This window comes from Hyperoodon ampullatus (genome assembly GCF_949752795.1).
Source record: "Hyperoodon ampullatus genome assembly, chromosome: 1".
In the NCBI taxonomy this organism is placed as follows: domain Eukaryota; kingdom Metazoa; phylum Chordata; class Mammalia; order Artiodactyla; family Ziphiidae; genus Hyperoodon; species Hyperoodon ampullatus.
In genome coordinates this window covers 158,446,057-158,470,280 of record NC_136914.1, presented here as the reverse complement: position 1 = coordinate 158,470,280, position 24,224 = coordinate 158,446,057, and the positions used below count along the sequence as shown (strand labels likewise).

General features: G+C 38.9%; 1 protein-coding gene across 2 annotated transcripts in view; it reads left to right on the top strand.

Moving 5' to 3' along the window:
- GSTCD (glutathione S-transferase C-terminal domain containing) overlaps positions 1-22,527 on the top strand; it is a gene marked incomplete at both ends in the record, with an annotated part of 121,731 nt that extends 99,204 nt beyond the window's left edge. For both annotated transcript variants that reach the window (XM_079707942.1, XM_079707941.1), the window contains 4 exons: positions 13,962-14,095; positions 16,216-16,246; positions 19,280-19,349; positions 22,391-22,527. In XM_079707942.1, the coding sequence (XP_079564068.1) occupies positions 13,962-14,095; positions 16,216-16,246; positions 19,280-19,349; positions 22,391-22,527 (372 nt within the window). The remainder of the gene's footprint in view (positions 1-13,961; positions 14,096-16,215; positions 16,247-19,279; positions 19,350-22,390) is intronic.
- Between the last annotated feature and the right edge of the window lie 1,697 nt (positions 22,528-24,224).

Sequence of the window (24,224 nt, the reverse complement as noted above, 5' to 3'; positions counted from 1 at the left end):
ACAGCTACACGTGGAACAACTCCTACAGAACACCTACTGAACGCTGGCAGAAGACCCCAGACCTCCCAAAAGGCAAGAAACTCCCCACATACCTGGGTAGGGCAAAGCGGAGAGATTCCCGCACAGAGGATCGGTGCCGAGCGGCACTCACCAGCCCGAGAGGCTTGTCTGCTCGCCCGGCGGGGCGGGCGGTGCTGGAAGCTGAGGCTCGGGCTTCGGTCAGAGCGCAGGGAGAGGACTGGGGCTGGCGGCGAGAACTCAGCCTGAAGGGGACTAATGTGCCACAGCTAGCCGGAAGGGAGTCCGGGAAAACTCTGGAGCAGCCGAAGAGGCAAGAGACTTTTTCTTCCCTCTTGGTTCCCTGGTGCGCGAGGAGAGGGGATTAAGAGCGCTGCTTAAAGGGGCTCCACAGACGGGCGCGAGTCACGACTGAAAGCGCGGAGCCCAGTAACGGGCGTGGGACGCTGGGGCTGCTGCTGCCGCCGCCAAGCAGCCTGTGTGCGAGCGCAGGTCACTGTCCACACCGCCCTTCCGGGAGCCTGTGCAGCCCGCCACTGCCGGGGTCCCGGGATCCAGGGGCGGCTTCCCTGGGAAAACGCACGGGGCGCCTCAGGCTGGTGCAACGTCACGCCGACCTCTGCCGCTGCAGGCTCGCCCCGCACTCTGTGCCCCTCCCTCCCGCCCGGCTTGAGTGAGCCAGAGTCCCCGACGAGGCTGCTCCTTTAACCCTGTCCTGTCTGAGCGAAGAACAGACGCCCTCCGGCGACCTACACGCAGAGGCAGGGCCAAATCCAAAGCTGAGACCCAGGAGCTGTGAGAACAAAGAAGAGAAAGGGAAACCTCTCCCAGCAGCCTCAGAAGCAGCGGATTAAAGCTCCACAATCAACTTGATGTACCCTGCATCTGTGGAATACATGAATAGACAACAAATCATCCCAAATTGTGGAGCCAGGAGTCAGTGCTGTGCCTCTGAGGTGGGAGAGCCAACTTCAGGACACTGGTCCACAAGAGACCTCCCAGAGCTCCACATAATATCAAACGGCGAAAATCTTCCAGAGATCTCCATCTCAACACCAGCACCCAGCTTCACTCAACGACCAGCAAGCTACAGTGCTGGACACCCTATGCCAAACAACTAGCAAGACAGGAACACAACACCACCCATTAGCAGAGAGGTGGCCTAAAATCATAAAAAGTCCGCAGACACCCTAAAACACACCACCAGACATGGACCTGCCCACCAGAAAGACAAGATCCAGCCTCATCCACCAGAACACAGGCACTAGTCCCCTCCACCAGGAAGCCTACACAACCCCCTAAACCAACCTTAGCCACTGGGGACAGACACCAAAAACAACGGGAACTACGAACCTGCAGCCTGCAAAAAGGAGACCCCAAACACAGTAAGATAAGCAAAATGAGAAGACAGAAAAACACACAGCAGGAGAAGGAGCAAGATAAAAACCCACCAGACCTAACAAATGAAGAGGTAATAGGCAATCTACCTGAAAAAGAATTCAGAATAATGATAGTAAAGATGATCCAAGATTCTATTACCCAGATCCAAAATCTTGGAAATAGAATAGACAAAATGCAAGAAACAGTTAACAAGGACCTAGAAGAACTAAAGATGAATCAAGCATCGATTAAAAACACAATAAATGAAATAAAAAATACTCTAGATGGGATTAATAGCAGAATAACTGAGGCAGAAGAACGGATAAGTGAGGTGGAAGATAAAATAGTGGAAATAAATGCTGCAGAGCAAAATAAAGAAAAAAGACTGAAAAGAACAGAGGACAGTCTCAGAGACCTCAGGGACAACATTAAACGCACCAACATTCGAATTATAGGGGTTCCAGAAGAAGAAGAGAAAAAGAAAGGGACTGAGAAAATATTTGAAGAGATTATAGTTGAAAACTTCCCTAATATGGGAAAGGAAATAGTTAATCAAGTCCAGGAGGCACAGAGAGTCCCATACAGAATAAATCCAAGGAGAAATACGCCAAGACACATATTAATCAAACTGTCAAAAATTAAACACAAAGAAATCATATTAAAAGCAGCAAGGCAAAAACAACAAATAACACACAAGGGAATCCCCATCAGGATAACAGCTGATCTCTCAGCAGAAACTCTACAAGCCAGAAGGGAGTGGCAGGACATAATTAAAGTGATGAAGGAGAAAAACCTGCAACCAAGATTACTCTACCCAGCAAGGATCTCATTCAGATTTGATGGAGAAATTAAAACCTTTACAGACAAGCAAAAGCTGAGAGAGTTCAGCACCACCAAACCAGCTTTATAACAAATGCTAAAGGAACTTCTCTAGGCAAGAAACACAACAGAAGGAAAATACCTACAATAAGGAACCCAAAACAATTAAGAAAATGGGAATAGAAACATACATATCGATAATTACCTTAAATGTAAATGGACTAAATGCTCCCACCAAAAGACACAGATTGGCTGAATGGATACAAAAACAAGACCCATATATATGCTGTCTACAAGAGACCCACTTCAGACCTAGAGACACATACAGACTGAAAGTAAGGGGATGGAAAAAGATAGTCCATGCAAATGGAAACCTAAAGAAAGCTGGAGTAGCAATTCTCATATCAGACAAAATAGACTTTAAAATAAAGACTACTAGAAGAGACAAAGAAGGACACTACATAATGATCAAGGGATCGATCCAAGAAGAAGATATAACAATTGTAAATATTTATGCACCAAACATAGGAGCACCTCAATACATAAGGCAAATACTAACAGCCATAAAAGGAGAAATCGACAGTAACACAATCATAGTAGGGGACTTTAACACCCCACTTTCACCAATGGACAGATCATCCAAAATGAAAATAAATAAGGAAACACAAGCTTTAAATGATACATTAAACAAGATGGACTTAATTGATATTTATAGGACATTCCATCCAAAAACAACAGAATACACATTTTTCTCAAGTGCTCATGGAACATTCTCCAGGATAGATCATATCTTGGGTCACAAATCAAGCCTTGGTAAATTTAAGAAAATTGAAATTGTATCAAGTATCTTTTCTGACCACAATGCTATGAGACTAGATATCAATTACAGGAAAAGACCTGTAAAAAATACAAACACATGGAGGCTAAACATTACACTACTTAATAACGAAGTGATCACTGAAGAAATCAAAGAGGAAATTAAAAAATACCTAGAAACAAATGACAATGGAGACACGACGACCCAAAACCTATGGGATGCAGCAAAAGCAGTTCTAAGGGGGAAGTTTATAGCAATACAATCCCACCTTAAGAAACAGGAAACATCTCGAATAAACAACCTAACCTTGCACCTAAAGCAATTAGAGAAAGAAGAACAAAAACATCCCAAAGTTAGCAGAAGGAAAGAAATCATAAAAATCTGATCGGAAATAAATGAAAAAGAAATGAAGGAAACGATAGCAAAGATCAATAAAACTAAAAGCTGGTTCTTTGAGAAGATAAACAAAATTGATAAACCATTAGCCAGACTCATCAAGAAAAAAGGGGAGAAGACTCAAATCAATAGAATTAGAAATGAAAAAGGAGAAGTAACAACTGACACTGCAGAAATACAAAAGATCATGAGAGATTACTATAAGCAACTCTATGCCAATAAAATGGACAACCTGGAAGAAATGGACAAATTCTTAGAAATGCACAACCTGCCAAGACTGAATCAGGAAGAAATAGAACATATGAACAGACCAATCACAAGCACTGAAATTGAAACTGTGATAAAAAATCTTCCAACAAACAAAAGCCCAGGTCCAGGTGGCTTCACAGGCGAATTCTATCAAGCATTTAGAGAAGAGCTAACACCTATCCTTCTCAAACTCTTCCAAAATATAGCTGAGGGAGGAACACTCCCAAACTCATTCTACGAGGCCACCATCACCTTGATACCAAAACCAGACAAGGATGTCACAAAGAAAGAAAACTACAGGACAATATCACTGATGAACATAGATGCAAAAATCCTCAACAAAATACTAGCAAACAGAATCCAACAGCACATTAAAAGGATCATACACCATGATCAAGTGGGGTTTATTCCAGGAATGCAAGGATTCTTCAATGTATGCAAATCAATCAACGTGATACACCATATTAACAAATTGAAGGAGAAAAACCATATGATCATCTCAATAGATGCAGAGAAAGCTTTCGACAAAATTCAACACCCATTTATGATAAAAACCCTGCAGAAAGTAGGCATAGAGGGAACTTTCCTCAACATAATAAAGGCCATATACGACAAACCCACAGCCAGCATCGTCCTCAATGGTGAAAAACTGAAAGCATTTCCACTAAGATCAGGAACAAGACAAGGTTGCCCACTCTCACCACTCTTATTCAACATACTTTTGGAAGTTTTAGCCACAGCAATCAGAGAAGAAAAGGAAATAAAAGGAATCCAAATCGGAAAAGAAGAAGTAAAGCTGTCACTGTTTGCAGATGACATGATACTATACATAGAGAATCCTAAAGATGCTACAAGAAAACTACTAGAGCTAATCAATGCATTTGGTAAAGTAGCAGGATACAAAATTAATGCACAGAAATCTCTGGCATTCCTATATACTAATGATGAAAAATCTGAAAGTGAAATCAAGGAAACACTCCCATTTACCATTGCAACAAAAAGAATAAAATATCTAGAAATAAACCTACCTAAGGAGACAAAATACCTGTATGCAGAAAATTATAAGACACTGATGATAGAAATTAAAGATGATACAAATAGATGGAGAGATGTACCATGTTCTTGGATTGGAAGAATCAACATTGTGAAAATGACTCTACTACCCAAAGCAATCTACAGATTCAATACAATCCCTATCAAACTACCACTGGCATTTTTCACAGAACTGGAGCAAAAAATTTCACAATTTGTATGGAAACACAGAAGACCCCGAATAGCCAAAGCAATCTTGAGAACGAAAAATGGAGCTGGAGGAATCAGGCTTCCTGACTTCAGACTATACTACAAAGCTACAGTAATCAAGACAGTATGGTACTGGCACAAAAACAGAAAGATAGATCAATGGAACAGGATAGAAAGCCCAGAGATAAACCCACGCACATATGGTCACCTTATCTTTGATAAAGGAGGCAGGAATGTACAGTGGAGAAAGGACAGTCTCTTCAATATGTGGTGCTGGGAAAACTGGATAGGGACATGTAAAAGTATGAGATTAGATCACTCCATAACACCATACACAAAAATAAGCTCAAAATGGATTAAAGACCTAAATGTAAGGCCAGACACTATCAAACTCTTAGAGGAAAACATAGGCAGAACACTCTATGACATAAATCACAGCAAGATCCTTTTTGACCCACCTCCTAGAGAAATGGAAATAAAGACAAAAATAAACACATGGGACCTAATGAAACTTAAAAGCTTTTGCACAGCAAAGGAAACCATAAACAAGACCAAAAGACAACCCTCAGAATGGGAGAAAATATTTGCAAATGAAGCAACTGACAAAGGATTAATCTCCAAAATTTATAAGCAGCTCATGCAGCTCAATAACAAAAAAACAAACAACCCAATCCAAAAATGGGCAGAAGACCTAAATAGACATTTCTCCACAGAAGATATACAGGCTGCCAACAAACACATGAAAGGATGCTCAACATCTTTACTCATTAGAGAAATGCAAATCAAAACTACAATGAGATATCATCTCACACCAGTCAGAATGGCCATCATCAAAAAATCTAGAAACAATAAATGCTGGAGAGGGTGTGGAAAAAAGGGAACACTCTTGCACTGCTGGTGGGAATGTGAATTGGTACAGCCACTATGGAGAACGGTATGGAGGTTCCTTAAAAAACTACAAATAGAACTACCATATGACCCAGAAATCCCACTACTGGGCATATACCCTGAGAAAACCTTAATTCAAAAAGAGACATGTACCAAAATGTTCATAGCAGCCCTATTTACAATAGCCCGGAGATGGAAACAACCTAAGTGTCCATCATCGGATGAATGGGTAAAGAAGATGTGGCACATATATACAATGGAATATTAGTGAGCCATAAAAAGAAATGAAATTGAGCTATTTGTAATGAGGTGGATGGACCTAGAGTCTGTCATACAGAGTGAAGTAAGTCAGAAAGAGAAAGACAAATACTGTATGCTGACACATATATATGGAATTTAAGAAAAAAAAATGTCATGAAGAACATAGAGGTAAGACAGGAATAAAGACACAGACCTACTAGAGAATGGACTTGAGGATATGGGGAGGGGGAAGGGTAAGCTGTGGCAAAGTGAAAGAGCGGCATGCACATATATACACTACCAAACGTAAGGTAGATAGCTAGTGGGAAGCAGCCACATAGCACAGGGAGATCAGCTCGGTGCTTTGTGACAGCCTGGAGGGGTGGGATAGGGAGGGTGGGAGGGAGACGCAAAAGGGAGGGGATATGGGAACATATGTATATGTATAACTGATTAAATTTGTTATAAAGCAAAATAATAATAATAATAATAATAATATTAATAAAAAATGACCTAGGGGCTTCCCTGGTGGCGCAGTGGTTGAGAGTCCATGTGCCGATGCAGGGGACGCAGGTTCGTGCCCTGGTCCGGGAAGATCCCACATGCCGTGGAGCTGCTAGGCCTGTGAGCCATGGCCGCTGAGCCTGCGCGTCCAGAGCCTGTGCTCCGCAACAGGAGAGGCCACAACAGTGAGAGGCCTGCGTACCAAAGCAAAAAAAAAAAGACCTAAAGCAATGCACATTGTTGTGGGGGAAAAGCATAAAAAAATGTTTTTAAATGGAGAAGTGTTGTGATAAAAAGAGAAGTTCCTAACAGCTTCCAAAGAGGAAAAAGAAAAGAGGTCACATAGAGAAAATCTGGAATCAAAATGCTGTCACACTTCTCAATAGCAACATGGAAAGCTAGAAGACGGTGAAGCGATGCCTTCAAAATTCTAAAGGAAAGTTTCCAACCTTAAATTTTATGCCTGACCAATCATGTATGAAAGTAATAAAGAAAATGTCAAGGTCTCAAGAAAATGTGCATCAGGAAACTATGTAAAAGATGTGCTTCAGGGCTTCCCTAGTGGCTCAGTGGTTGAGAGTCCGCCTGCCGATGCAGGGGACGCAGGTTCGTGCCTCGGTCCGGGAAGATCCCACATGCTGCGGAGCAGCTAGACCCGTGAGCCATGGCCGCTGAGCCTGCACGTCCGGAGCCTGTGCTCCGCAACGGGAGAGGCCACAACAGTGAGAGGTCCGCATACACCGAAAAAAAAAGAAAAAAAGAAAAAAAAAGGTGCTTCACTAAAATAATAGAGTAGGGCTTCCCTGGTGGCGCAGTGGTTAAGAATCCGCCTGCCAATGCATGGGACACGGGTTCGAGCCCTTGTCCGGGAAGATCCCACATGCTGTGGAGCAACTAAGCCCATGCACCACAACTACTGAGCCTGTGCTCTAGCGTCCGTGAGCCACAACTACTGAGCCCACACGCCACAACTACTGAAGCCTGTGTGCCTAGAGCTGGTGCTCCACAACAAGAGAAGCCACCACAATGAGAGGCCTGCACACTGCAAGGAAGAGTAGCCCCCGCTCGCTGCAACTAGAGAAAGCCCGCGTGCAGCAACAAAGACCCAACGCAGCCAAAAATAACTAAATAAATAAATAAATTTAAAATAAAAATAAGATAGTAGATAATAAAAAGGAATAAGTGGTATCTAATCAAGAGTGGGTGAAGAGAGTTCTTGGTATGATGGCAAAGGGAAGTCACAGGACCAGGCAGAGCTAGGTAGCAGGCACAGAAAGCAGTGAGTCCATGTTTTAATAAAAGGTCAGGAGGCCCAGGAAAGATGTCTTCAGGAAAAAAAAATGGAGCTGGCCAATTATTTGACAGTTTTCACACAGTGGAAAATTTTACCATAGAGCATTTTACAGAACTTCTGTGCAAGAAAAGTCTTGGATGTTAAAAAAAAAAAAAATCGTACAGCACAGTTAGTTTTGATTTGAAAGAGCAACATACATTGATTATATAGAAAAACAGAGATGGATTTCAGGAAAGAAAACCAATGAGTTGAAAAGCATTAGCTTTGGTCACCAGATTTTCTTTCGGGGTAGAGAAGTGTGTACGGAACAAGGAACTTTTTTTGTCATTACATGCCTTTTAGCATTACTTGAATTTTAAAGCCAATTACCTGTAACATAATTGCATGAAAGTTTTTAAAGAGGAGGAACGGGGGCACACAACTGGTACCAAGCTTGCTTCTAAGATATCTGGTTAAGAATCCTTCCTTGAGAAGCAAAGGCTCAGAGCATGATTGGGTTGGGGCAAATTTAGAGATCATTCAGTTCAGCCTTCTCATTTTGTAAATATAAAAGTTGAAGCTCCACCTGGGGAAGAGGAACATAGCAAGTTAATGTGAGAGCTGGGACTAGAATCCAGTCATTGACTTCCTGTTCACTCCCCACATCTAAAGAAAGGAGTAAATGGGAACATAGAGAATTAGAATAACTTTTGGTGTCAGAGAGATTGAATTTAAATCTTGTCTTCATCATTTGTGACCTTGGACCAGCCGCTTGGCCTTTTTGTAAAATGGGGAATAACAACACCTATATGCATGGTTTAGACTAGGAAAAGGCTAATAAATGTTAAATGAATCTTTAAAAAGTAAACAAACAAAAACCCCCCAAGGACAGGATGCCTAGTACAGTCATAAATACATCTAGCACAAGCTTAGTTCTGGGAGTGTGAATAAGGCATAGTCTTAATATCTTTCAAAATATGTCTTACATTAAAAATCAATACATACTCTTCACCAACATATATGTTCTTAGACTATATGTGTATCTTTACCAACATATCTGTTCTTAGACTATATGGGTATCTTTTTCAACATATATTTTCTTAGAGAAGAATCAATCAGTTTGTCTAGAATCTTGCCTTGTTTTCTGGAAGCTGCCAGTTGAAAGACAGTCTGAGAGTGAGTGATGATTAATTTTGTTTATTTACCACCACATATAGCAAAGATACGTGGATTGAGGTTTCCTGGCTGTTCGGTTATGTTTCATTGGCTTACATCATAGGATGTGTTATAGTTAAAACCTTTATGACATATAGATTAATTGAAGTAGAAATGTGAAGGAAAGGTCCTTAGTTTATAGTCCATGAATTCTGCAGCATTTATTTGGATCAAAAATATTTACATTTACTTTGGAATATGCATTACCTTGGCCAATAGATAAGTTTACAATTCAATTTTTATCCTTTATTAGAATTCAGTGTATGTACAGAGAACCACAATACCAAATTTTGAGGGTCAGTCAGTGAAACACTTGTTTGCTATGTTGTCAGCGAACCATTGATTAAATATGAGTGTTTTTCCCCCAGCACATTAACCTTTATTAGATACTCATAGTTTATGTTTTGATACTCTTTCTACAGTTGTCAGATCTATCAGTGTGTGTATTAATAAATCTATCTATCCATTGTATATTATATTACAAACTCTCTGGGTCAGATGCTTTAAATGTAATTAGAAATTAGATTTCATACCAGTTTCTGTAGATAGGAATGGTTTAAGAAAAAAATTTAGATGTATTTCTCTTCATCCTTTCCTTTCTTTGTCACTTCCTTTATGTGTAACCAGCACATATCCCATTCCTTCTTCTCTTGAATCAGTGGTGAACCTAAGAGTGATACCCAGAAATTCTTCATTAAAAAAGATGGTCTCTAAGGTTCCTTCCAGCTCCAAGTATGTTGGTCAGAGAAGGCATAGCATGATGTAATGGAAAACCTGTGAGCTTTGGAGTCAGACCTGGATTCAGAATTCATCTGGAATGTTTGCTGGCTAGGTGATCTTGTCATGTTATTGCAAGAGATAATAAGAGCTATTTAAAGTATTAAAATTTTTTTAAAAGAATTAAATGATTAAATCAAGAAAAAATCTATGTAAAGATTTTGACATCTAGCAGACACTGCATACATGCTAGTCCCCTATGGTGTTATAATTCCAGAAGATAGTAGGACCAATGAGATGAATAAAATGAGAGGAAGTATACAATAGTCCGCCCATATCTGTGCTTTTGCTTTCCTCTGTTTCAGTTACCTGTGGTCTGTCATGGTCCGAAAATATTAAATGGAAAATTCCAAAAAGAAACAATTCATAAGTTTGAAATTATACACTCTCCTCCAACCAGCCCAGGACATGAATCATCTCTTTGTCCAGGGTTTCCATGCTGTATACACTCTCCCCCTGCCAGCCACCACCCACACCCCCAGCATAGGAACAAGCATAGTACAGTTGATTGACCCTTGAACTACATGGGTTTGAACTGCATGGGTCCACTTATTTTTTTCAGTAAATATATACTACTGTACTACATGAGCTGTGTTTGGTTGAATCCACAGGTGCAGAACCATGGATAAGGAGGGCCAACTCTAAAGTTTTACTCAGATTTTTGGCTGCGTGGGGTGGGGGATTTGTGGGAGAAGTCAAAGCCCCTAAACTCCGCATTGGTTAAGGGTCAACAGTATTTATAGAGGTCGGTACTATCCCTGGTTTCAGGCATCCACTGGGGGTCTTAGAACATATCCCCTGTGGCTAAGGGGGGACTACTGTATTTGTATAGAGTAGTTATCTAGGCTGGAAGACTCCAAACTGTCTGAGTTGGGGTCCTTAATTTGTTGTGTCACCTGGAACAAGTTACTTGACTTCTCTGGGCTTCAGTTTCCTCATCTTAAAACAGTACCTACTTTAAGATATTTGTACACCCATGTTCATAGCAACAGTGTTCACAATAGCTGAGGTGGAAGCAACCCAAATGTCCGTGGATGGATGAATAGGTAAACAAAATGTGGTACATATATATACAGTTGTCCCTTGGTATCCATGGGGGATTGGTTTCAGGACCCCCTCATATACCAAAGTCCGAGGATGCCGAGGAGAGTTCTAAAACAACAAACAGTAACAATGATTACTGAAAATAGTTTTGAGAATTTTTAAACGTTATTTTTTATGCAATAGCATCTTCCATAGCCATGTATATTCTTCATTCCTTTTTATAGCTGCAGAGTACTCCATTACATGTGTTCTACCAGCGCTCTGTCAGTGGGAAATTGGCTTGTTTCCATTTTGTTGTTATTTCAAATATTGCCTCAGTGAATAAATCTTTTTATATGTTTGTCAGTGTGTCCACTGGATAGATTTTATTACAAGTGAAAGCACAAATTACACGTAATTTTGCTGAATATTGCTAAGTTCTTCCTCCAAAGGGTTGTGACATTTTTGTATTCCCACCAGCAATATATGATGGTGTCTCTTTCCTCACAGTCTGGCTGATAGACTGTTATCAAATTTTAGGATTTTTGCCACAATAATAAGTGATCATTAGATAATATATTAGTATAATTTCAATAATTATTTCTCTTATTTTGAACAATATTGAACAACTTTGGTTTATGGCCTATTTGCATACTGTTTTTCATGAACTGTCCAAATCTTTTGCCCATTTTACTATGAGATTATTAGGCTTTTTCTTTATATTTAAAAGCTTGTTATATATTAGGGATATTAACCTTTTGTGCTATAAATTGCAAATCTTTTTCTCTCTTTATCATTTGTCTTTTTACATATAATTTTTGGGTTTTGTCACTTGAAAGGGTTTTTTTTTTATTTTTACTTTGATGTACTTATTAACCTTACCCCTTATTATATGTGGACTTTCAGACATAGTTAGGAAATTATTTCCCACTCCCCTAGGTTATGGAGAAATTTACTTATGTCTTTTTATTTGTTTTTGCATGTTAAATCTCTAACCCATTTGAAATTTATGTGTGGTGAGAGGAAAGGATCTAATTTTATTTTTTATAGAGCTATCAGGTTAACCCAACGTCACTTATTAAAAAGTCCATCTTGTCCCCAGTGGTTTGAAGTACCACCTTTGTTGCATGTTAAATTTTTGTATTCATATGGTTCCATTGATCTATATCTCTCATCATTATTTGCCTGTTTTTTTTCTGACCTGCGTTTGATGGCATGGAAATTAGGAGCATGTGATGCAATAAAACCTTTTAGACCTAATAAGATCCATCATGTAAATAGTTCTTAGAATTAGTTGTTTTGTTTAAATGAGGGAAATAAACTCACTCTTTAGCATGTAGCAAAAGGAATGTGAACCTAAGTAAAGGGAGATTTATAAAAATAAATTGTCGAAACTTTTCTTTAAGAGGGTTTCATGGGAAAGCAGCCTGATGTGATTAACACTTGAGGTCAGGCTCTGGGTCAGGATCCCACCCTTCAGGAGCTGCTATGTTGTGAGCATATTCTTCATTTCCCCGAGCTTTAGTTTCCTCACTTCTCAGATGGAGATAATAAAATCTTTCAGGGCTGTTGTGAGCACAGAAGGATCTGCACACCGTCACCCAGCATAGCTGCCAACACATAAAGGGCACTAGGTGAGTGTTGGTTCTCTTCTCTCTCCCTCCAGGGAAAAATGCATCTATAATTTTTACTATGAGGTTTTCTCCAGCTACTCCTGAAAATAAGAACTAGCCCGATTTTTACCCTGCAAAGCTGGTTAAATAAAGGGGCAGATGAGAAATCAAGATTCTTTAATTCTCCAGTAGTTGGTGCTGCCTTCACTGGACGGCAGCCTGCCTAGGCTGTTTTTTCACGGTGAGGCAGGAAGGGAGGTTGACAGCAACCATAGGGACTGTTGACTTCTATGCAGGTGATGGAAGCCTGGTAGGAGGGGAGAATTCAGGAACAGGGTTGTGAGCAGAGAGCTTGCTTTCCTCTTCTCAGTACAACTTTGTTTTTGGTTTTGGAGTTCAAAAGGGGAACCTGACTTATACTTAACATGCAGAAAGTTCCAGAAAATCTCTTTGTCTTTACCCTAAAAGTGCCTCCTTACCCTGAAGTTGAGAGATTTGTGTCTAGAAAGAACAATTATTATCCAATACAATTTGCCTCTGTTCAAAATGAAATGGAGATCTGAGCATTTTTCTGAGAAAATGCTTCATCTTTCAAGATCCCTACATCTGATTTTCTTTCAGGGTTCTAGTTTTCCTTATTTAGTCTAATAATTTTCACAATTGTCTACTTTAGATTGTAAAACAGTATAGATATATTTAAGGCATTTGTTCCAAAAACATGTTTTAAAATCATTTTAAAGTTATTTTTCCTTTCATGAATTATTGATGTGCTAATCATGACTTCAATCCATAATGTTTTTCCTTTTTAAATAAACCCATTAAAAATATTTCATACAGTTCATCATTCAGTGTTAAGAATTGTAATTATATGAATATGAACAGGTGCTACATAAATATGATTTGATCAGTTTTAGACAACACTGATTAGAGTCTATTCAGACAGCATTTGAAATACTGTTTTCAAATACACTTCTATTAAATCTTTGCAACAGCATTGTCAGTATTATTAACCATAGTTTATGGTTGAGGAGACTGAGGCCCAAAGAAGTTCAATTTTAAGCAGCCCAGGATCACACAGCCAATTGCAGTTCTGGACTAGAAATTCTGATTCCAATGTAGAGTTCTTTCCACAGTGCTACAGCTGAACTAAATTTTCAATCAGCAAGAGCATTAGTTTAGACATGCATACATATTGAATTCTCCTTATTTAACATGACATCAGATTTTCCATTGAATGAATCCTGTGCTTCATTACAAATGTTCCATTTGTAATCTTTCAACCTCTTGCTTAATTTTCTTAATTAATATGAATAGCTAATTACTCCTTTGGTATGTCCAAATGAGAACTATTTAAACTACTAGGAAATAATATTCTGGTAACTTGAAACCTCTTAAGGAACAGTCCTCACAAAAGGTTTTTTTTTTTTTTTTTTTTTTTTTTAATGGCACAAAGTAGCACTCTTAGTTAAAAAAGAACTTAGTGCTGAGGTCTGGTTTTGTTTTCCAGGTGGCGCTGCATGCTTGTGGAGTGGCAACAGACATGGTGATTGAGCACTGCATCAAAACACGGGCTTCCTTTGTCACGTGTCCTTGCTGTTATGGTTTCATTCAGAACACCTCAAAGTTTAATTTTCCAAAAAGGTGAAATCTTGTATTCTGCCAAAGGCACCAATATGGGTATTAAATCGGTACACAAAACTTATTTGGTATAAAGTTGCAAGGAGGTTTCAGTTTTGAGCTCATTTCCTTTTTCCACAATGGCAAGTATTGTTTATAAGCTGTATAAGGAAGAGAGGATCCTCCTCCATGTCTGCCCTTGATTTTTTTCTCCTAAATCCAGCTCTTGCTGAAATTTAGAAGCGAGTGTATCCAGGAGTCAGCTGACTGGAAGTCTGCCAGCTTCAGCACTTCTCTGTGTACTTCTAAATGGAAATTATCACCTGTGAGAGGCAGTAGAGTGTAGTGGTTAAGTGCTTAGGATTTGGAAGTATTCCACCTGGATGCAAGTATTGACTCCTCATGCTTTTTTTTTTTTTGCGGTACGCGGGCCTCTTACTGCTATGGCCTCTCCCGTTGCGGAGCGCAGCTCAGCGGCCATGGCTCACGGGCGCAGCCGCTCCGCGGCATGTGGGATCTTCCCGGACAGGGGCACGAACCCGTGTCCCCTGCATCGGCAGGCGGACTCTCAACCACTGCACCACCAGGGAATCCCAACTCCTCATGCTTTTGTAAATTATTTCACCTCAGGCGATCTACTCAAACTCTTTTTGCCTACATTTTCTCATCTACAAAAGGGGGATTATAATAGTAACTACCTTAAGGTTTTTATGAGAATTGAATGATATATATGTTAATCAATTAGAAGTGGCACAGAGCAAGCACTCCATAAATGTGAGCTGTTGCTAACTACAGTAGTAACATTTTTAAATTCTACCCGTGAGTGGTGGTGGTTAACCTGCAAGCTCAATGGCCATTTTTACAGTCCTCCTTATCCCACATAGAAAAGGGAGACATTTTAATTCTCACCACTTTAACTCAACCTAGTGGAGGGCCATTCTTGGTGTTTATGACATTTCACTCTGACTTATAGTTACAGAGAATCCAGCTGATCATTTTAATTATAAGAGAGATTAAATATGCTAGTTTGGGGAAGTCTATCCTATCGTGTCAAAAAAGACTTCTTGATCATTTTCATCATTGCTTTTTAGAAACCTTCGAAATTTCCATTTGAATTTGTACTTAAGAGCTTCTAAGTAATTTAAAATAAAGTAAAAATAATAGCCTTCTTTTTCTTTATTTCATTATTTTGTTGTTTCCTATAATTTGCAACTGTTGAGAAAAGAACAAAGGATCTATGGAAAAGGAAAAAATAAAATATAATTTGAGGGTTATTCAATACTTGAAACTTTATTTTACTCTAAATCTATACAGATAAAATGTAGAGTTTAAACCCATCAAAAATTTGTAAGTCTAGCACTATAAAGATTCTTAAGAATGGTAATTTGAGTTGTTCAGCCTGCAGTCTCACTTAACTGATTTTAAAGTCTCAATTTAGGGACTGTCAACTTTTTCACATCTGTAGATTTACTGACATTTGCCCCCTTTGTCATTAGAGGACAACTCCCAGGTCACTAGCCCTTTGCCCTCATCACCCTAGGGCCAGGTGCCAAACAACTAAGGATAGCCCCTATGCTTCAGAACCTACTGACATTGTTCAAACCGGCCAGTCCTAAGCTGATCACTCTGCCCTGCCATTCCTTCCCATGGAATACGTAATAAAGGCTATTGACCATGTTTTACCCCATTGTCTCTGCCTCCTGATCAACCTGGTACTTCCCCATGTGACCCTGTATGACATGGCTTGCCCCCTCTTCTTGGGAACTCTGAATAACAAACCTTCTTTTCAGTGGCAGTCCTCTCCTGATTTGTTGGCCTCACCACACCTGCATAACAATAAAACCTACATTTTTAAAGGACCTGAATCTGTGTGCACCCATGTGGGGAAGAGAAAAAAGTTACACTTCTCTAATAGTGTAAACAATCTTTGAAAGAAATTCTTTCAAATTAATTACATACCGATGGTATACTTTTGTCTTTTTATAAAGATATTTCAAACTGGCATCGTTTTTAGTTCAGGACAGTATTATATACTCTTCAGATAAAATACATATTTTTGTTTATAATTTAATTTCTTCAAGACTATTTCTACTCTTAATCTTTGGTATTTAAAATGAGTAATTCTTTTCTCTTTTCTATTTCAGTGAACAGTTCAAGAAAACTTTATCATACAAGGTAACTTTTAAAAGATCTAGATGTTTTCCTCATATACTTTTTATTGCTTCTTTATTTTCCCTCTCAAATTTGTAATGGAGTATATAATCTATAGTTATACTTGAATTACTCATGAACATCTAATACGGATTTTTTTTCTTGTTGGCAAATCAAGATTAATCTTCAAGTAGCTGACAAGATTTGCGAAAGGTCCGAGAGTTTACCCGACTCACAACCTAACAAGTTAGCCTGCCACAGTTTCATGGATGCTGGCAGAAGATAGGAAACTCCTGAGTCAGAGACAAAGGATAGAATTGCTCACAGCAGTAGGAGTAACCAGACTATCATCATTTTTACACTGACTCTCTGAGGCCCAGTTCCCACAGGGCAGCACAAACAGGGCCAGCTGACACCTACATATATACAGTGAGTTGCATTATAGGGGAGGAAACCTGAGTTTAGGAAACTCAGATGTTTTAAGATGTAGTCTTTAAGTAAGTATGCCTCCCCTTTTCTCTAGAGGGAGACACTGTATAGTTTCCAAGGCCATTCACTATACAAATGTCTTTGAAAAGATAATCTGGAACAGAGGTGAATTTTTTTGTAAAAGGTAAGATAGTAAATATTTTAGGCTTTGCTAGCCACTTGCAAATCTCCCATATACTCTACATTGTCCTTGTCATTGTTTTTATTGGTTTACAACCCTTTAAAAATGTAAAAGCCATTCTTAACTTTTCAAGCCATACAAAAACAGTTCATAGGCTAGATTTGGACAATGGACCATATATAGTTTGCCAGCCCCTGGTCTGGAACAAAGACAGTGCCTCTGCTCATAAGATGTGAAGAAACCCAAGAGACCCACAGAGAATTGTCTTCCAGCGGTAGTCAGAACATTACATAGTTTTGAGTCACCAGTCTGAGCAAAAAATAAATAAACAAAAACCAAAAACTAGACCTTTGTTTTTAATCCCTCCTTGAGTGATGCTAGGTAAAGCAAACTCTAAGAGGGTATATGGGAAAAACCTAGGGCAGTGAGGAGGTAGCCTGCCACAGCCTCACTGGCTGGGGAAAAAATGTAAACTTTCTAGAGTTGGGAGAGATGGGACACCCAGGCTCTTTCAGAGAGCATAAAACTCCCTTGGTACCTCAGTTCATCTTTATCTCCTCTTTCTCCCACACCCCCAGAGCTGCTTGGCTACCGCCCTTTGAGTGTCTTAGGTGTAAATGCTCTACAGAGAAGTCTTAACCTCTCAGATGCTATTGCAAGATGGTATCTCAGTATTTCTTAACCATGGTGGGTGGACTGGCAGGCAGAACTAAATGGACCTAGTGCCCAGATATCTTGAGAGTCACTTTGGAAGTATTTTTCTCCATAGTTCAATTTAGGCAGCAAGCCTTTACTGAGTACCTACTATGTGCCTTCCCCTTTCAGAATTTAACTTCTACTGGGGAGAACACATACACAAATAATTCCAATAAAATATGATGAGACTTATCAGGACAAGGGAAACAAACCTCATCTGAGGTTGTGATTGCCTTGACATTACCTTTACTTAAAGTGAACCTTAATTTACAAACATGAGGACAAAGAGCATGCTTTTCTCCAAATTATATAATTCTAAATTCTTCAGTCTCTTTATGCCAGTTCATGGGAGCTTAATAAATGTTATTCATTTGAATCATTTTATTAGTATCCTACCCATTGCCACTAAATTTTATAATGACCATTAAAGAAGGGTTTTTTTTAGAGTTGAGACAAAAGTAACCCTTCTAAAAGACCCAACATCACACAATCACTTATTTAATAAGGTAATCAGAATAACCTTATTTAAAAGTTGAGACAAAAATAACCCTTCAAAAAGAACCAACACTGCAAATCACTTATTTAATAAGGTAATCATGATAACCTTATAAAAAAATGTAGGCCTCAAATTGAGTGTACAAAAGACCAAGGAGGGGCTTCCCTGGTGGCACAGTGGTTGAGAGTCCGCCTGCCGATGCAGGGGACACGGGTTCGTGCCCCAGTCCAGGAAGATCCCGCATGCCGCGGAGTGGCTGGGCCCGTGAGCCATTGGCACTGAGCCTGCGCGTCCGGAGCCTGTGCTCCGCAATGGGAGAGGCCACAACAGTGAGAGGCCCGTGTACCACAGAAAAAAAAAAGACCAAGGAGACAAATGATTGATCTGAGTTAAACACTTTGCTAAGCTGACGGGTGAGATCCTTTACACACTTGGAAACTGCAGCTGTTCTGAATGAACAGTTGTCACGGGAGCACTGCAGTCATCTCAACTCTGAGTAATCACTCACCTTGGGCTACTTGCAGATATGAGTGCAGTGCAGACTCATCACCTCTCTGTCCCTTTAAAGGCTTGTTCTTTTCATTAAACTAATCTTTCCTAAAATTGTTAAGCAGAAGCAATAATCTCCCACCCATTCTCTCCAGTCCCCTCTACAGTCTGTCTTAAAGCACAAATAATGCACCTCCTGCAGCCTTCTGGAGTGGGAGGAGGGAGTGGGCCAGCCTCCTCTTCTCTGAAGGGACAGAGTGAATGGAAGGGTCCAGCCAAGCAGAAAAGGAGCCATCCCCCTGCTGGGGATGTGGGAGAACTGCAGAGGCCACAGTAGTGATCTTCTATAGTACTTCCTTTCCTTCTTGTAGTGGAGGCAAAGCCACTTAAAATGTCTTCTTGGAGCCATGTTCCTGAGACTCAAATTTTATTCAGAGGAAAATATAAGTGACTTTTAGGTCTTTTAGTTTAACACATTATAACCACAAAATTGTAAGCATATTTTGGCTAAAAGCAGCTGGTTAAAGAGCCCTGAGGACCTTCCATGCATCTGTTCTTAAGAACTATATCTGAAGAACAGTCTACTTGAAGGGAGAAAAAGTTATTGAGTACCACTTTCTGAAAATGTGCTTCTTTCAAAAATACTATTTGTGCAGCACTTTATGCACTTAAACAATGTAGAGTTCCAGAAAAAGGAGTTCGTTTTTTGTTTTTTAATTTTGAAGCAGATTAAAATAAAGCTACAGTCTATTGCTTTTTCTTTTAGGAACACATGATTCTATGCAGATTTGCAGATCAGACAGCTGTCCAGCTTCCACCCCAACGAAGGCTCATAGGTATGTGTTTTCACAGAGCAGCTGTTGAGTAGATTACGTACAAGATGCCTAGGAATCAATGGACCAACTCTATACGGGAAAATTGGGAACCTCTATTTTGTCCATTTATCAACAAGGCACTAAAGTTTGTTTTTCCCAGAAAAAAAAAAATCTGTCTTGAAAAGGGCTCTAAGTATAACAATATTTTGTCCCATTTTTATCAACATTAATACTTTCCAATGTATTTTCAGTGTTTGTACATTGAGTAGAATTATTATGTTAAATCTCTTATTGTTACAAACAAACTGAAGAATCTATCAAAAGCCATAGAAGAAAATTCTAAAGATGGAAAAATCAGCTATGCGTGCCAAAACTGATATATTACAAAATGTATAAACAAGGATGATAATGTTTTCTTTTCAGAAAAAAAGTATACTCGTATATTATTAATCATAGACCAATTTATTTGACATTTGTAATATTAAACATTACCTAACTTGGAAGAAAAATAGCATTTCAAGTTTAAGTAATGAATTTATCCAAGACTTTGCTTTAGAAAAAGTAATCACATTTGGAAGGATAATAGCAGCTAACAGCTATTGCACGTTTAAGCTCTGAGCTAAATGTCCTCCACCCATGATCTCAATAAATTCTTACAAAAATAATTATGGAGTATGTGCTGTTGTTTACATTTTACGGATGGGAGAGCTTGCCCAGGATCCTTCAGCTGGTGGATGGTGAAGCCACACTGTAAACCCTAATTATTTGATTCCAGACATAAAGCTCCATTTTTGCAATGACCCCCAGGGATAGAGTCACATCACTGGAAGGTTAGGTTCCAAAATTAGGGCTTAACATAATCGGAAAAAGTCAAAACTAATCTTAAAAATTATTCAGAAAAGCCCCGCATTGGAGACCATCATGATATAGCGGAAAACAGATCGCTGTTTCTTTGGCTCAGCACCAGGTGTAGTAATTAGCTTGCATTCAGGGACCATGTTATATGAGAGACAGTTATCTTTAAACTGTAAACTCAAGGTCAGCATAGCAAGATAGTCACAGTTGGAGAGACATTTGAGACCTGAGTCTGAAGGAACAAGTGATTTCCTTCTTTTTCTACACCCTGGAGCATAAACATATGGAAGAAGCTTGCTCTTTCCTGCATGCAACCTCTTTCATTCTCTTTCCCTCTTCCTCCTCTTTTTCCCATTCCCAACATTTTGAGTAGTTGAATGCACAGTTCAATCTATATATAGAGAGAGGTATAATCTACATATGTGTGTGTGTGTGTGTGTGTGTGTGTGTGTGTGTGTGTATCAAGTTACATTTGCTACAGCTCCACTAGAGTCAATGAAGGCATACTTGGTGTGATGGATGGGGGTGTATGTGTTGATGTTTTAGGCATCAAACCAGAAGGGAGTGGCTGGGAGGGAAATTGCTAGAGTGGAGGAGGAGGACCATTTGGCAAGATCGCTGGCATGAAGGGAGGGAAAGTCAGGTTCAAAGTCACAGACCCCATGAAGTGTCTGCATCTATTCTTTGAACCATACTTTTGTTCTGTGAACATTTTAGGAAGCTTCCCAGACCCCGAAAGGTAGACTACCAACAACTGATTTTTCAGTTGTGAAGACACTTCTTCAACATGTAAAAACATGAGACTCTTCTACGTAATGCAAAAGGAAAAATTGACTGGGGTCAAAGCCAAGGGTAAATGAGCTGCAGTGTAAACCCAGAGTGGGTACTGAAGGAATGTAGAGCATCCCATTCTGACAGAGAATGTTTCATTTTAAATTGAAAGGTAGGTGGGGTGGAGGGGGGAGCATTTACAGATGTCTTAAAGGAGGAACGATATTTTAAGGAAAAAAAGAATGTCAGCCATGCAGCTGTTGATGAAGAGGGGGCCATTTAGCCTAAATAGAATCCTAGACATCTCTTTTTATATCGTTTCTATCGCAGTTCATCCTTTTTGGCATGAGGCCTTTTAGGGGAAATGTACAACATATTTTAAATCTGAATCTTTCGTTGTCAATTTCTTACCTACTGATTTCACCTTCCACTGTTTTTCTGGGAGGATTCATCTGTCTTCCACAGAAGAACTTTTCTATTTCAGTTACGTCTTTACTTTTAAAGCTGTTTTAGCTTAGCAATTTCTGTTGTCATTCAAGTAAATCATTTTAAAATAATGTATAGGAATTATTATAATTATTGAGGAAAAATGGAACGAATGAAGTTCTGCATAGTCAGTAACCTTTTTCCAAGAAAATGAAAAAGTTTATGTATTGAATTTAAAGAAATTGAAAGTGTAAAAGTAAACCTTAGCTTTGAATATATTCAACCCCAAATCAGTTTTTTTCCTTAGCTACTTTGAATTAGAAGTTTGCATTTGCCAAAGGACACAAAATAACTGCTTTGCTTGCCAGTCAAGTTTCCTCTTTTGTTTTCCAAGATTAGAAAGAAAATTGAATTACCGCTACTTCATAAGGGTACAGGAGCTCTATTAAATTAAGATTATATTACACTCAATATTACACATCCACCTGAAATAATCAGCACACAATTGAGAATTTTCCCAAATATTTTTCTGTTATTTCTTCATTGTCCTAAAAACTCCATGTGCAAAATGTAATATGTCTTTCAGGTATCCCTTTGTCTGGATGTTATTTTAGACATTCTTAAAGACAGATTTTTAAATTTTTTTTTACAATATTGCAGATAATGTATTTTCATAGGGCATGAAGAGGAAAGGTGTTAAAATGGATTTTTAACCAAAGTGGGATATGGAATCTGTAGTTTTTATTTGAGATTTATTTATAAATACATTTTAAAAGGTTAATATTCTTTAAATTACTGGCAGAAACAAACCTGTGAAATGTCATATATTTGTAATTGTCTTCTGCCATACTGATCAAGAATTAAATTGAAAGAGACCGAACAGGACTTGGGGGCAAACATCATTCTGCATAGTACTCGTAGATTTTGTCATTGTATAGAGTCCCTTAAACAAAGTGAAGCTGCACTGTTAGCTGAAGGGTGTCTCATGTTACCATTTTACTGTATTTCAGGAAAACAGTGCATGTTCCTGGTGGATCTGGATCGAGCAAGAGCTGCAGAAGAACGTGGCTACTCCATTCAAGTGATATCCATGGAGCCAGAGAGCTGCTCTCCCAAAAATAACATGATCGTGGGAGTCCCCATTTAGAATGAGATATTCCACGTTTGATGTTTTGCCATCCATCTCTGTGATGAAAGCCCAGTGGCATTCAGGAGGGTCTTGGCATAACTAGGAAACAGCATTAGCCATCTTGAACCTATTGTGCTCAGGGAAGAACACAGCAGGAAAGTCTTGGAGGAAGGCTGCCTGCAAAGCATCACAAATGCTCTTGTAATTGTGATTAAAGGACTGCTGGTTTTCATAGTGAGAATCCCCTGAAGTTTCAGCTGCCAGCAGAGTGATACTCACGAGAGGAGTTTCCATTACTGGAATAACTATTTCTTTCTCAGTTCACAGCTTTTCTGATCTTGCCAGTGTGGGGTTCAGTTCAAAAGAATGTACTTGCAGCCTTAAAATCATTTAGAGATTCAAGTGGAGACCAAAACTAGACTCAGTGGGGTTTGTTTGTTTTTTATATTTTTAACAATTGTACTTTTTAAATAATTTTTTCAAAAATCTAGTCAGATAGTTACAGTATGCTTATATTTTTAAGCCGGGGTGAGTTGGACTTATATACCATTTCATATACTCCTTTTAAACATATTTCTCATAAATTACCAAATAAGATCATTGCTGGTTCAAACATTTCATATAGAGATATTAAATAATTTCAGTAAATTTCCCATTACAGGAACATGTAATTTGGACTTAAATTCTAACTAATCAGTAAATACATTGATTTATTAATTCAAGTCAATAAATAATTGTTGCAGATCCATTATTTTCAAGATCCTGACCTAGATTCGTCTAAGGATACAAAGATGAGTTGCAACAGACAGTGCCTTGCCTGTAAAAGTAAATCATGTACAAGAGAAAGGTTCATGAATTAGTTAAGTTCTTTACATCATAATATAATGTATGGTCACAGGATTTGTTTTTCAGATACCAATCAATTTTTATTTTTTTATTTTTTTGATAAAATGTACTGAGTATAAATTGCAGGTGGAAGGAGTTGAGTATGGAAGCTTATTTGAGTAGTTCTCTCCACCCAAATTGTCCTTATTCCACCAGCCAAAGTTTTTAAAACCAGATGGCAGGTCTTTTCTCACATGCTGCTAATTATTTTTTACGTGTCCTGGGTTATTCCACTTGAGCTAAGATTTATTTCATCAATTTTGATGTTTTCAACCCCCTGTATGACACATATCATGAGAAGAAAGGGCTTTAATAAATAACTCTTTCGTCACTGTGGAGTAAAATACAAGAATAATTTGTAAGGGGGACAGGGGTTTGAACTCTTGCTTTCTGGGATAAAATTAAAGAAAAGAATTAACCATCAGCCCTGAGTATGTTAGTCATTTGCACGTATAAACACACCATGCTCTTTTATCCAGGGCTTTCTTTTTCAACTGAGGAAAAATTTACAGCCAATAAAATAGCAGATTTTAAGTGTTCAGTTTGAGAAGTTTTGACACCCGTATATACTCATGCAACCACCACCAGAAATAAGATATAGAATATTTCTGTCAGTCCAGAAAATTCTCTTATGTGCTTTCAGTTCAATTTCCCCCACCCCAAAGGCAACCACTCTCTGATTTCTATCACCCTACATTTGTTTTGCCTATTTTTGTCCTTCACATAAATGAAGTCATTTAGTATGTAGTCTTTTGTGTCTGGCTTCTTTTGCTCAACAAGGTATTTTTTGAGAAATATCCACTTCATTGTGTGTATCAATGCTTTCTTCT